At 36.6% G+C, this 15,106-nt stretch overlaps 2 protein-coding genes across 2 annotated transcripts; both read left to right on the forward strand.

The window, feature by feature from the left end:
* Nucleotides 1–1,016: 1,016 nt before the first annotated feature.
* LOC103974350 (pentatricopeptide repeat-containing protein At4g21065-like) lies at nt 1,017–3,112 on the forward strand. The gene has a single exon (XM_009389155.3). It carries the CDS (start codon nt 1,151–1,153, stop codon nt 2,984–2,986), a length of 1,836 nt encoding a protein of 611 aa, XP_009387430.2. The 5' UTR covers nt 1,017–1,150; the 3' UTR covers nt 2,987–3,112.
* A 692-nt stretch (nt 3,113–3,804) lies between these two features.
* On the forward strand, nt 3,805–12,095 carry LOC135645366 (sulfate transporter 4.1, chloroplastic-like). Its single transcript, XM_065163682.1, has 17 exons — nt 3,805–4,110; nt 5,787–5,835; nt 5,935–6,136; nt 6,389–6,557; nt 6,649–6,714; nt 6,793–6,900; nt 6,996–7,103; nt 7,173–7,238; nt 7,757–7,817; nt 7,931–8,058; nt 8,714–8,755; nt 8,958–9,074; nt 9,892–9,943; nt 10,448–10,586; nt 10,678–10,766; nt 11,524–11,600; nt 11,679–12,095. The coding sequence occupies exons 1-17, from the start codon at nt 3,823–3,825 to the stop codon at nt 11,949–11,951; spliced, it is 2,034 nt and encodes a 677-aa protein (XP_065019754.1). The 5' UTR covers nt 3,805–3,822; the 3' UTR covers nt 11,952–12,095.
* The last annotated feature ends 3,011 nt before the right edge of the window (nt 12,096–15,106 follow it).

Here is a 15,106-nt window from a genome sequence, read left to right on the forward strand (position 1 = left end):
GGTTTACAAAGAAATGTTATGGATGAAAGATACAAGGATTGTGGCTAAAACAGGAAAACTATGTGGTGCATTGTGACAGTCAGAGTGTCATCCATTTGTGTAAGAACCCAATATTTCATTCCAAGTCAAAACATATAGATGTCAAAAACCACTGGATTCGAAATGTATTTAAAGAAAAATAGTTGTAGCTTCAGAAATTTCACATAGATGACAACTGAGTAGACATGTTGACAAAAACCTTACCAAAAGAAAGACAGGAGATATGCCAACAACCGATCGGCATGGCTTCACATTGAGAAGTCTTAGGACAACCTCCCTTATGGGCTGAAGGGGGAGATTGTTGGGCTGACATCCCATTTGTTCAACCCAAGGTGGGCTTTATCAGCCCACAGCCCACCCTTTTGACCTAACCCTAAATTAAAGTTAAAGGGGTGCGGGGGCTATGTTTTTTAGTATATAAATAAAGCAGCAACGAGGGTAGTATATGAGATCTTTTGCAGCAGCAAAAATGAGGAGAAAAAGATAAAAATCCAAAGAAAAAAAAGGGAAGAAAATAAGGACAACGTAAAGAGACTATTTTCAATCATCCAGTAGCGTTCTTATCTCAGGTTAGATCAAATCTACAGTAGATTCTTACTGTGATTACTTGGGGAGAATTAGGAAGGATTTAGAATTTTGTGCACAGTGACGTAATCTTTGTATTCCAATTATTCTCTTGTGATTATTGATAGAATTTTGGACAAGAGATTTAGATTTGTATATTTATTATTTTTACAGTGGATTATCTCTAGTTTGTCTCATAATTTTTACCCTTAATATTGGAGAGGTTTTTCACATATATCTTGATGTTCTACTAGTATTTATTTATATACAAAAATTTATTTCTCTTTATATCCTATCATGAAGACTTGTTGCTTATGTAAATCACTGGCAAGTGTTGCTTTTGGAAGTCTAACCTATAAGAAAATGGACCTTATGCTGCTACCTCTTTCGCTTGTGACTGCCCAGATTGAGAGATTTGAGTTCAATTCTCAACTCAATCAATCTTGTTAAGAACCTAAATGTGATAGATTGAGCGCACATGCCAAAGATGCACAAATAGCACAAACAGTGCACTATTGTCTGAAAGTAGGATGATCATCACACGAAAATGATGCCACCCTCTAAGAAACATTTGAAAGGCTCCCTTCATTTCGTCTCCCATACCCTTCCCAGCACGCCCAGCAGAGGCAGAGCAGCAGAGCAAACCTGCCTTGCGCTCCTCCAAGCCTGCATCTCCCTACGACACCTCCTACAAACCACCGCCTTCATCATCAAATCCGGCCTCCAATCCAACCCCCTCGTCCTCACCAAATTTGCTGCCGCTTCCTCCTCCCTTGACGCCCTCGAGGTCGCCACGTCCCTCCTCTTCTCCCCCCATGCCTCCACTCACCTCTACGACGCCTTCCTATTCAACACCGTCATCCGTTCCCATGCCCAGTCCGACCGCCTTGGAGAAAGACGGTTGGCCATCTCTTATTTCTCCGCCATGCTCCGCTGCAGGTTGCTCCCCAACAAGTTCACCTTCCCCTTCCTCCTCAAGGCCTGTGCCAGCCTGCCGGAACCTACTAGCGTCGGAGCCCAAGTCCACGCATGTGTTGTGAAATATGGGTATAGCTCTGATCAGTACGTCCAGAACACACTCATCCATATGTACTCGGGAGCACCCAGCAGTCTCGATTTTGCCCGGGAATTGTTTGATAGAATGCCCAAGACAAGTCCTGTCACGTGGAGTGCGATGATCGGGGGCTACGTCCGGTCGGGCTTCTCCGACAAAGCTGTGGCTCTCTTTCGTGAGATGCAGGGCAGAGGCATCCAACCCGACGAGATCACGGTCATATTGGTGCTCTCTGCTTGTGCTGACCTAGGGGCGCTCGAACTCGTGAGATGGCTCGGGTCTTATGTCGAAAGGGAAAACATTCCAAAGGCTTTACCTTTGTGCAACGCACTACTGGACGCTCTTGCCAAGTGTGGGGACGTCGATGGGGCGGTGGCTCTCTTCGAGCAGATGCATGCAAAGAGCATCGTGTCGTGGACGTCCGTGATCGATGGCCTCGCCTTACACGGGCGTGGCAACGAAGCAGTTCGAGTCTTTGAGATGATGAAGGGTGCCGGGGTGGTTCCTGACGGCGTGGCATTTATCAGTGTGCTCACTGCTTGTTGTCATTCCGGCATGGTCGACGAGGGCCGCCACTATTTCGATTCTATGAAGAGCGACTTGGGCATCGAGCCTCAGATCGAGCATTATGGATGTATGGTTGATCTGTTTAGTAGAGTGGGTATGGTTGAACGAGCACTGGAGTTTGTCAGAACAATGCCGATGGAGCCGAGCCCGGTGATCTGGAGGATGCTCATCGGTGCTTGTCGTGTGCATGGCAGGCTGGAGCTTGGTGAGAGGATCGCCAAGAACCTACTTGAGGAGGATCCGGTGCAGGATTCAACGTATGTGGTTTTGTCGAACTTGTACGCTTTGAGAAGACAATGGCAAAAGAAATGGGAGACTAGGAGAGCCATGAGCGAGCGTGGGATCAGAAAGGTACCGGGATGTAGTTTGGTGGAGCTGAATGGTGAGATATACGAGTTCATTGCTGGAGATGAGTCGCAATTGCAATACAGGGGAGTTTATGAGATGTTGGAGGAGATAGGGAGGAAAATAAAGTTAGCAGGTTACCTTCCTAGGAAGACGGAGGTGCTGCTCGACATTGATGAAGAGGACAAGGAGGACGCACTGCATTGGCACAGTGAGAAGTTAGCCGTTGCTTTTGTCTTGTTGAAGACCCCTCCCGGAACACGTATTAGGATTGTGAAGAACTTGCGTGTCTGTGGGGATTGCCATGCAGCTTTTAAGTTTATCTCCAAGGTATATGATAGAGAGATTGTAGTGAGGGACAGGAATCGTTTCCATTGTTTCGAAAATGGTGCGTGTTCATGCAAGGATTTCTGGTGATCGAAAGCTTTTACATGTTTCAGATTTTTTTTGTTTTGTTTTGTTTTGGTGAGAGTCAATTTGCTTAAAGAACAGGTTAAAAAGTTGGTGAAGCTAATCAGTTAATGCTCTTCCCTGTTTGATTAATTTGCCTATATTTGATGTAGATTTTAAAAAGATTTTCATAATTGTTGTCGATGCTGGCTGAGGTATACGATGAAATGTGGCCGATCGTGATGAGATGCGCGTGACTAAGTGATTGATCAGATGCAACGGTAATACGGACGAACTTAATTCTTCTTGTCATTTTACTATCGAGTCAAATCTTCCTTTTTTTTTTTTTTTTTTTATTCTCTTGTGTTGATGTCAGGTAAATTCAATTAAGATTCGGCATGATATATTTTATTAACTTGGGTACACATTTGGTGTTTAATGGATTTTAACGATACGTCCGTCCGATTTTAGACTTATGATTTAATTTATTGGATACTTGTGGTGACTCCGTCCGACGATTAATTTAGGCCACGACAGTACCACAGAAAGTAATCGATAAATTATGCCACTCCCCAATAACTTGTTCTACCTCTTTCTTTTTCCGGATCAATGCAAAGGCCAAATCAAAGCCGTCGATACAGAAATCATTGGTGTCTATTGGTAAGCTTTTGAACATAAACTAATAGCATTATTGGACAAGATCAAGTGGATCAGACGCCATGTTGAAAGCATGTTTGTACTTGGGTAAATTGATGCGTACACGATGCGTCGTAGTATACGAAGAAGCATCATCTCCCCAACTAGTAAGTAGTATTATAACAAGCGTGGTTGCAGCTGACGGGAGTCGGGTGCAGGAGTGACTGATGGAGATAACGTATGCCACCTCCAGTAATCTGGATCTCGCCGACGGTGTCGTCGGCATGGACATGGCGGCTTGGGAGGTCCGGTCGGAGCGGCCATGGCCGTCACTGCATTCCTCCTCGGCCCCTCCGGTGTCGCGGTGGTGGTCCAGCCTGAAGGCCATGACGGCCACGGAGTGGCTAGAGATGTTGCTCCCCTGCACACGGTGGATCTGTAGGTATCGTTCCGGCGACTATCTGGAGTTGGACCTCACGGCTGGGGTCACCGTCGGTGTCATGCTCGTGCCTCAGGTGAAATCATCATCCATCTTATTGTTGGTTAGTTTTGAATGAGTATGTCGAGTGATACAGGGACGACTACCATGCTCATTGATGCATTTTGATCGATATCCTAATTATCAAGTTAGGATGTCATTATATTTCAATTTCTCTTTTAGTTCTCTATTAATTCTCTGCTTAAATATTCGAAACTAAAAAAACAAAAACAAAAGCAAAAGCTTATCACTGATTAAGATTATAAAAAAAAAACATACGAAATAATAAAATATAAAACAAATTTAAAATTCAAAACAGGTGGGATCACGGTGCTATGTCAAATCATAAAATAATAATATTTCAATCAATTATATTATATTATATTATATTATAAAAAAAGTAGAAACTTAAAAATAGTAAAAAGTTAAAGCAATAATTAATATACACCTTATCTGCTGGTATCCGTCTTAGAATATAAATTCATTTCATACGTAAACTTTTAATCTTTCACTATTTTAACATAATTTAAATCGAAGTGTGTCAAAATTAATTGAAATATCATTAAAAAAACTCAAATAATTTTTTTAAAAAAATTAACATAAAAAATATCAATATTTTTTAAAATAATTTGTTAAATATTTTTTAAAAAAATATAATTGTATTATTATTTTTTTGTTTAAAAAAATAATTCAATACCAGTGTTATTAGAATCCACAAGTGGTTGATTGACCCGAAATTCAATACCAATTTTGGATCCACATTCTACGAAACCAATGTAATATATTTGAAAACAGTTCGACCAGATGACTTAAATAAATAAAAACCATTTATAGATATTTTCTTATATTATATGTTTCATGATTTTTATATTTAATTTGAGTTCTTGTTAATATTTTTATTAATTTAAAATATATTAAAATACGGAAATGAGGACTTAAGTATGAAGTAAATTGATATGGTGCATATAATTAATTATCTTTTGATATGTTAAATCATTTAATTTAATTTTATTAAAATATTAATGAAAATGTTATCATTTATTCATGTATTATTATATGGTCTTGATTAACATGGAATAGTTTATTGCTTTAGTCTTGAATATTATTGTTTTTACATAATAATTTACGAGTAGTATTTACGTTATTATACTTGATATGTTTTTTTTTATTTTAATTTATTATTCTTATTTTTTATTTTTACCAATCCAAATATCCATTTGAGCATTATTTATTTCGATTAACTGCCAGAGCGTAATATCCACTTTGAACCCACATAAAAAGCATGGGTCTAAATGGTTTGATCTGGTTCGATTAAAGGGAAGATTAGATTCGGAAAGGAGGAAAAAAGGTGACTAGTGTTTATTTTTTTCTAAAGAATCGTGCCTTTTCTAAAAAAAAAAATTCATCAAAATGAAAACTAAAATGCGTGCCTCCTTTTCTAAAGAATCGTCGAAAAGAAGGATATCAAAATCCAAGGCGAAAAAAAAAAAAAAATTGATCTCAGCGGGTTACCGATGAAGGATAGATATTCGAGTTTATCGGCACATATGATATGATATGTTTATCGGCACAGCATGTTAGCGTTTAGGCACACGATAGATACTCGAGTTTAAAACATGGCATGGTTATACGCTTAATGTCATATGCATTTCCTAAAATATAAATATGAATCAATCGGACGGAGTAGTAAACTGATGATGTCAAAATGGGCAGGCGATGTCGTACGCTAAGTTGGCTGGTCTGCATCCGATTTACGGGCTATGTGAGCGTCCACAACTCTCTCCTCTCTCTCTCTCTCTCTCCTTCCGCCGTGGCAGCAGCAGCAGCAGCAGCATCTAACGTTAACAGCTCGTGTCCACAGATTCCGGCTTCGTTCCCATATTTGTTTACGCCGTGTTCGGCTCGTCTCGTCAGCTGGCAATTGGTCCCGTAACGTTGGTGTCGCTCCTCGTGTCCAACGTCTTGGGTGGCATCGTGGATCCCTCGGATGAACTGTACACGGAGCTTGCCATCTTACTGGCGTTCATGGTTGGAGTGTTGGAATGTCTGTTGGGGCTTCTCAGGTTTCGGACTCTTTTTTTTTTTTTTTTATTTCTTCACATGAAACAACAGTATTTTATTTTAGCAAGTAATATATAACGCTTTGACACTAATAATCTATTATTATTTACATATTAGGTAATGGGAATAACCTTGCTTTTGTTTGGGCTTTATTTCTAACTCTCGGTTCGATGTGTAATTTGTTTGTTGACGACTTGTGTTGAAATCATACGTCGGAAACGTTACTCTCACCGTTTGTTATGTTGCTGCTGCAGACTCGGTTGGCTACTTCGATTCATCAGCCACTCTGTGATCTCCGGCTTTATTTCTTCCTCGGCCATTATAATTGCTTTGTCCCAAGCAAAATACTTCCTGGGGTACGACATCGTTCAGAGCAGCAGAATCTTTCCATTGACAGAAAGTATCATCGCTGGAGCCAGTGATGTAATCGTTCATCCTCCAATCACTGCAGTTACTATTCTTCCGAGGAACGATGGCTTTTCGTTTCATTCCTGTTTAATGCTTGTTTGTGCAGTTCTCCTGGTCCCCATTTCTGATGGGATCTGTCATTCTCACCTTGATCACTCTCATGAAGCACTTGGTAGGTACTTGGACACTCCCCAATCCCATTTGCGTTGAAGTAAAAAGATTGATGTCTCATCTCACTCAAATTTTGCAGGGCAAAACGAAAAAGAATTTGAGATTCCTCAGATCATCAGGGCCACTCACGGCAGTCGTTCTCGGCACAGCTTTTGTGAAATCCTTCCATCCACCTTCAATTTCTGTGGTGGCGCATCTCTCCCCGATCTTGATGAGATCATTCGGTTTCTTCTTCATTAACCATTTTTTTTATAGCATTTGGTATGTTGTCATCGTTCTTAGGTAGGTGAAATACCTCAAGGCTTGCCGACTTTTCATATTCCAAGAGAATTCCAGCATCTGAAATCACTCATTTCAACCGCATTTCTGATCACTGGTGTGGCCATTTTGGTACGATATCCTCTTGTCATTCTCTGTCACTCTTAATTCTTTTGATCACCAAGAGTTTCCAATTTTTAGGAATCTGTGGGGATTGCGAAAGCTTTGGCAGCAAAGAATGGTTATGAGTTGGACCCTAATCAAGAAGTATATTGAGGAGCCCTTCTGTTTGTTTTCTGCAGCTCTCATTATCTACCAATACTTGTTATATATATATTTTTGGCATTTAGAACACAAAAGTACCGATAAATAAATATTCTTCTGGTTTTCCATAATTGCCACATAGGCGTTACTAACTATAGGAAACTGTTAATGATTACAAGATGTGCTGCAATGTAATTTTTATCCCTTCCTTTCATTGCCGTAGAACGACTTGAACCGTTTGATAACGAGATGTATTGTTTACGATTTTGAACAAAGGTTCTTCTCCTTGGCATTCATTGTCTAAAACATTGGTGTGGAGATAAATTCTTAGTAGATCTGCAGCATCTTTTCAGCTTCTGATCATCTTAGTATACACTTGGAATTTGCATTCATCAATAAAACACTGCATCTTTATCACACAATATGATTTCGATGCAAAAAAGTTGAAGCGAGGCTGATATACAAACACTTCTTGTTTCACATCTTAAAAAGGATAAAAGCTCTTTATATTCCTTTTGCAGCTATTTGGTCTTGGCATGGCAAATATCTGCGGTTCATTTTTCTCAGCATATCCTGCGACAGGTGACTCTTTTAATTTTGTTCATCGTATTGCTGGCACTAATGATTATAATTTCCCTGTTTTCACTGATAGAAATTGTTTCTCTCTCTTATGATCATTGAAATGGTTTTTCAAGGTTCCTTTTCCAGATCAGCTGTAAATAATGAGAGTGGAGCACAGACTGGATTATCTGGAATCATAACAGGTCTTACAATTGGTTGTGCACTTCTTTTTCTAACACCTTGGTTCAGAGATATACCTCAGGTAACTTTGATCTTAATTTCATAGAGAACACAACTTTTTCTTGGAAGGAATACCGAGATCTGCAACATAAGCTACATAACATCATAAAGTAATCGTAGATCAAAGGCAGGATACAAGATCCACTAAGCTTATTCGAGCACATAAACCACAAAGAGAACTCATCCAACATAGTAATGGGAGATCATTGTATAGGTAGGTTATAGGATCCATCAAACTTGTCCATGGTTACAGACCGTAGAAGAAATGAGAAGAGATGGAATCCAAGAGATGTTCTACGATCCAAGGGATGACGGTAGGAAAGAAAAGAACAAATTGGCTAGTATTAAATATATTTATATGTTGAAATGGATTTGACTGACAGAATAAGATAAATTTATCGGTTCTGAATATATATATGTATATATACACACACATATAATATGAAACTTTAGCTTAGAACTTGTATCAGTCCTGCTTTATCTGAGAAAGACATCATCTTTACCTGGCAGAGAGAGCTATTTATCACTTTTTGACTCTTTTCTTTATTCATATCTATCATGTTAATGACTTTTACGAAATTTTCATTTTCTAATTGTTGCACATTCTTTTTCAGTGTTATTGACAATTTTGCATGTTTCTGCTCTGCTGACATTCCTTCGGCTGTGTTTCTTTTCAGTGTGCATTGGCTGCCATTGTGGTTTCTGTTGGAATAAGTCTTGTAAGTCCAAATGTACAATAAGGTTTTGCAGCTTGGCATTGATAATTTGTACGCTTAGTGAGTTACATAAATAATTTGTGAATCTTGTGGTTGGACATCATAAAGTGCTTGAACATTTAGTGATAATTCCATGATAAATCTATAAGGATTTAACAGCACAGTTGTTTTGCACTCTAATTTATATGTTCCGTTTTATTTTTAGGTGGATTACGAGAAAGCCATGTTCTTGTGGCAAGTAGACAAGAAAGACTTCCTCCTTTGGATGCTCACCTGTTTAGCCACGTTGTTTCTTGGCACCGAGATTGGTGTGCTTGTTGGGGTAAGATTTTATTTGCAGCTTTCAACTGCCTTATGTTATGGTTTTCTTCACAAACCATGAAAACCACACTAATAATTCTTATGGGTTGTACAAATCTCTTGATACATTACACACATTTTTGGTGCTATTTTGTCTAATCTAATGAAGCTTTTCTTGACAAAGAACATAAAAGAAAATTATTTGCCTACATAATTGAAGCCTTTCGAATGCGTTGCCTATTTTTGACAAACAAAAAGAAAAAGATGCTTTATTATAAAGCAACTTTATCGATTTTCTTATTCTTAGGGTAATAGAAACTGTTGGAAATGAAAGTCGAAAGGCGATACGATATGCTTCGATAATCTAGAAAGAAGATGAAAACTGAAATGGGCATATGTATTAACCAAAAAGTTCATGTTCTGGCCCTACTTAACAAGGCCCCTAAGTTTATTAGGTCACTCAAAACCAACCCTTTCTCAAGTATAAACTTTAATTTAACATTTTTAAATAATAATAACATGCAAAATAATTATATAAGGACACTATGGTAAAGGAATTTTTGTTGAACGAGGATGTAAAGATATAGTAGACAGTCTCTAGGTGACATTTGATGTTGTTTACATTCTTCTATACTATGACTGCTAAATTCAATTCAAAGAACAACCGAGCCCTCAACTGGAAAAATCTCTGTGCATGGCATGAGTTGGAATCCTTAACATTCCAGGGTTCTGATCTTCCATTTATAATGGATTAGTTGTTTCTGAAAATTAAAAGTGCTTTGTGAGTTATAAGACAAGGATTTGCAACTATGATTATGATTATCTTTTACATACTGCAGGTGTTCTCATCCCTTGCATTTGTCATTCATGAATCCGCGAATCCTTGCATCGGTTAGTATGCTTCAATTGATCAGTGAGTAGGCTTAAAACTTTCCGTAAAATTTCACTCGTACATCTAACAATAATAAAGTAACTCGACATTGGATTGTCACATTTTTGCATGTTTAGAAATCATTTGAGTTCACCATTTTCTCTGTAATTGCCACCCAAATAGAATTAATGTCACAAGCTGTTGTCAGCAAAAACTATTTCAAATCCTGTATGGATATGGCAGTATAAAGATGAAATTATACATTTTACTTCAGTCTCTTTTGTTAATACTCTTGGAGAATCGAACCACATTATTAACCATAATCATTTCTTCTATGACTTTTAAATCTGAATCTGTAAAAGGTGCTCACTTATTTCACAGATTAATGGCTGCCGCGAGCAGAATAGTAATCATGCAAAACATTATTCTTTCCTACTACTCTACTTGAACTAGTTGCAATATTATATCATCAACATAATATCATGGATATATTCCAGTGATGTAATCATGTCAAGTACTTGCAGCTATCTTAGGTCGGCTTCCTGGAACTACCATATACAGAAACATCGACCAATACCCAGAAGCATGTCTGTATCGAGGGATTGTCGTCATTCGAATTGAAGCACCCATTTATTTTGCAAATATCAGCTACCTCAAGGACAGGTGATGACATAAACTACATTTATAGAGCAAAAGTTGCTTTCTCACAAAATTTTCCACGTTAACTGCAATATCCATGATAATCCGTTTGCAGGCTCAGAGAATTCGAGCTCGTTATCTCGAAGAACAGAAAGTGGGAACCACAAGCTTCAAGAATACATTTTGTGATCATTGAGATGGCATGTAAGTCCACAAACTTTTCACGAGGAGCCCTAAGTCTTCTTTTGGCAGAAAAAGTTGATATCTCTAATTTGATGTTTCAATTGTCAATCACATGAGTTAGATATCGATAAGAGATGGTTTTGTCAGTCCTACAATATCTTCATTCCACTAGTAAATCTCCAATCCAAACACTGGATAATGCTCTTCACCTAAAGTCTTCTGAGACTTAAAGTTCCTTTACGAACAATGAATATTACTCTTCACAGTGAATAAAAGTCTCTGACATTTCCAAATTGTCCCGAAAAAGACTTCTCCCTGACCACTTTTAGATCTTCATGTCATATTATCCTATGAGAGTGCACGGAATTACACTGCTCCAAACATCTAAGGATGCATTGTCGTTACAAAATTTTATGTGTGTGATGTTCCTCATGAGGTTGAAATAACTGAGATCAGAGGCTAGGTGAGGTGTGGAGTTCATCGTGTCAAAAATTTCCAGTCAAATGAATCCTACATCGCCTAAAGATTTGAAATTTTGGATCATCATATACTTAAGTCATGTTGACTGTCTTCGCTGCAAACAAGCTCATAATTACTTGGTATGTAAGTACTGATATAAGAGCTCATAGCATCAAATGAAGAAGAGAGGAAAGAGGGAAAGAGAGGTATAGTTCCATCCAAGACAACAAAGATCAACTACTGGGATTGTTGTTTCATCAGAGTCATACCGGTAAACAAAACTTCCTTGGTACATCTGCTTACACTTGCATTGCTGCAGCTGTCCCATATATAGACTCCAGCGCCGTAGAAGCTCTCAAAGATTTGCATCAAGAATACAAACTGCATGAGGTGCAGGTCGGTATTCTTTAAACATAGTATTCTTCTATTCCTCAAATGATACAGTGGTATAACCGATGCACTGAATGCCTGCAGATTGCCATTTCGAATCCAAACCAAAAGGTTCTGATGACTCTCGCGAGATCACATCTCATTGAGCTGATTGGCAAAAGCTGGTTCTTCGTGAGTGTGCATGATGCTGTCAAAGCATGTATTCAGCAAGCGCCCAACTTAATGGGAACATCACCAGGAGGAAGAAGAGATGCTACTCAAACTAGTCAACCTGATCTTGTGCAAAAGCTATGGAAACAAGAGGATGAATCTGCTGTTGAGTGGGAGTACCTCTTGCCCCAGGAGGAGGGGACTTGACTACATGTTTTGCGATGCTCTTCTAACAAATGCCTTATGATTGGTTTATTAAAAGGAAAATTGAAGCCCTTCCAACATATTAAACTGCTTACGGGACATTCCTATGTGAGATTCTGGTTTCATATCTTTCTGGATGTAATATTTCTTCTCGTGCTATGACAGTAAAAGAAAATATATTTTACGTTGTTATACTCTTTATGGGTTTTATGTAAACATAGTAAAAATTAATCGATTGTTACTATTTGTTGATAAATGTCATTTGCTTCATGTAAACAAAGGTTGATATGTTACGATGTTAACTCTCAATATTTTCAGAGGTGAACAAGAGGGAGAAACTAGCACTGGTGCTATCGTTTTCGGTTGCCAACTATAAACTGTCATTGGAGAGGGTTTTTTTTTTTTTATTTACTTTATTTTTTTTAGTGTGCAGGCTTTTATATACTATCCACATCTTCTTTTGTGTTTGAGAGTGTTTATTTATTTATTTTTTTTCTTTTAGTGTATAGGCTTCTATGTACTATCCACATCTTCTCTTCTTATGTTTGAGAGTGTTTTTTTATTTACTTTATTTCTTTTAATGTACAGGCAGGCTTCTATATACTATCCACATCTTCTCTGCTTGTGTTTGAGAGTGTTTTTTTATTTATTTTATTTCTTTTAGTGTATAGGCAGGCTTCTATATACTATCCACATCTTCTTTGCTTGTGTTTGAGAGTGTTTTTTTTATTTACTTTATTTCTTTTAGTGTACAGGCTTCTATATTATACTATCCACATCTTCTATGCTTGTGTTTGTGAGTGTTTTTTTACTTACTTTATTTCTTTTACTGTACAGGCTTCTATATTATACTATCCACATCTTCTATGCTTGTATTTTTAGTCCTTGGCACTGTCTTTTGATCACCACTATTATTCTAATAGTGGTTTACGTCAACCTCATAAATTATCTTTCTCTCATTGTATACTATTGTCAAAAAAAAAAAACAAATTATTTTAGCTTGAATGTTTAACTATGGTTTTTAAAAAATTCACAATTACACATGCTTCATAGACAACAGTAGTTATTAATGAAAAAAGAAAAACAAAAAAAAGACATCTGCTCTAAGGAATCTTTGGTCTCTCTTGTTTCTTTTATCCCTTCATCTTCTTTTATTTCTTCAACCGATAATATGTTTTCTAATCTATCGCAAGACTTTTGGTACAATGCCCAAATTAATTCCTTTTTTTTTTTTTTAGTACTGCAAGAAAGAAGGTGTTGATTTTTTTTTTCCCCAAATGGGATGATATACTTTTGTTAAATGTTAATACCTCCACTACAAGAAAAGCAACCATTCGTGCTAAAGTTATCACCGAAAGTTAGAAAATTATCATGATGTGAGCTATCACCAGCTTCCGTCGGTTGGGTTGGGTTGGGTTGGGTTGCATGGCTAAAAAGTTTTTAGTGACCCACTTGTCACTAAATTATACATTATAGTGATGACTTATTTTTGTGATTAATACATTCGAATTTCGCCATTCGAAATAAATAAATAAATTGACTAAATAATTTCTGTGATAATATTTGATAATGAATCAACAAATGTCACCATATTTGATAATATTTGATAATGAATCACCATATGTGACAAAAAATTTTAAAGATAACTTAGATCCGTCACTGATTGTTGATTAATTTTTTTAAAAAAAGTGATAATAATTCGATGATGAACTGACATGTCACTAAAATTTATATTAAAAATTTACTGACGATTACTTGAATTTGTTACTAATACTTATTTAGATGAAAACAATATTAATTATAAAGTATATTATCGACAGACTATCAGTAAAAACAACATTAGTGATAAGACTATCTATCAACGAAAACTATCAATTTTTAATAATTTTCTCCATGACATATCAATTTTTAATAATTTAAAACCATACCAGAAATTTTAATGATAAAAAAATTTACATCAATATTAAAGATAATGAAAATCATAAAATCCACATCATTTTATCCAAAAGTTAATATTAAAATTGATATGATCACAAAATCCACATCATATCGTTGATAAAAGACACTACATAGTCTTGTTACTCATGTCATATCACCTACATAAAAAGATAGAAAAGATATTTACATTTTTTTCATTCTTTAACACTTTTTCTACATTCTCTTTTCTTCGATCTTCAGCATAAAAAAATAGAAGAAGGCATGAGCTCACAATTAGACAAATCGTTAGGTTGACAAAAAAAAAAAAAAAAAAATTGGATGCATAATGATGAACATTTTTATACATTCTTCAATATGAACACTTCTATGCCTTTTTCAGTATGATTATCATAAGTATCACACATGTGATAATTTTAATTATTTAACCACAATTTGAAGGGATAAGATAACAAAAAAAGCCTCAAATGAAAAAAAAGAGAGACTAGATTGGAATCAAACTGGTAAGCATAAAATAATTACTAAATACAAATCAAGACTGTTTAACATAATTAGAATTTGAATAAGTCCTGTTAGGATCGAGTCGACAAAATTTTTGTACAGCGATAAAAATTATATCAGTTCTGAAATTTTTGTACGATAAAAATCGATATCCGAAAACGTGAAATATGTTTAACTTGAAAGCATACACAAGCGTCGTAAAAGTAAAGCAATTTGCAATGAAAGTAAAGAGCAAAATAGAAATACAAATCAAATTTTTATAGTGGTTTGGTCGTTGTGACCTACATCCACTCCTGATTCCTCTTCACTCGAGGCCACCAGCTTCCACTACCAATCTTTCTTTAATGGGCAAAGATCAATTACCCTTTTACACTCTTTTCTCCTTTTCACGGGTTTAGGAGACAACCCTTACAAGCCTCTCTTTTTTAGACCTTACTTTTCCTTTCAAACAAACTTTTAAATACTATGAAGAAGTAATCCTAAATCCTGAGAGTTTCTTATTTTTTTTAATTTTTCTTTTCCTCTTTTTTAACTCAATTTCATGCTCAATTCTGTTGAATCTCAGATTTTGATAATGAAGTAAATTGTCATTTGTTGATCTAATCTATATGTTGATAAAAGTATACAAAATTAACTACGATGACAGTAAGATATGCAGCAGGTATTGTGCCGGAGTCAAGATCAAGATCACATTAGGAGTATAAGAGTTCGTCAGAAGTTCG

This window comes from Musa acuminata, chromosome BXJ3-8, assembly GCF_036884655.1.
Source record: "Musa acuminata AAA Group cultivar baxijiao chromosome BXJ3-8, Cavendish_Baxijiao_AAA, whole genome shotgun sequence".
NCBI classification, from domain to species: Eukaryota; Viridiplantae; Streptophyta; class Magnoliopsida; order Zingiberales; family Musaceae; genus Musa; species Musa acuminata.

Excerpts from the sequence above, each read along its gene's own strand:
- LOC103974350 (XM_009389155.3), top strand. The coding sequence starts at position 1,151 with ATGATGCCACCCTCTAAGAAACATTTGAAAGGCTCCCTTCATTTCGTC.
- LOC135645366 (XM_065163682.1), top strand. The coding sequence starts at position 3,823 with ATGGAGATAACGTATGCCACCTCCAGTAATCTGGATCTCGCCGACGGT. Across the intron at positions 7,104-7,172 it reads TCACTGGTGTGGCCATTTTG|GAATCTGTGGGGATTGCGAA; the intron begins GTACGATATCCT and ends TCCAATTTTTAG. Across the intron at positions 8,756-8,957 it reads TTTCTGTTGGAATAAGTCTT|GTGGATTACGAGAAAGCCAT; the intron begins GTAAGTCCAAAT and ends TTTTATTTTTAG.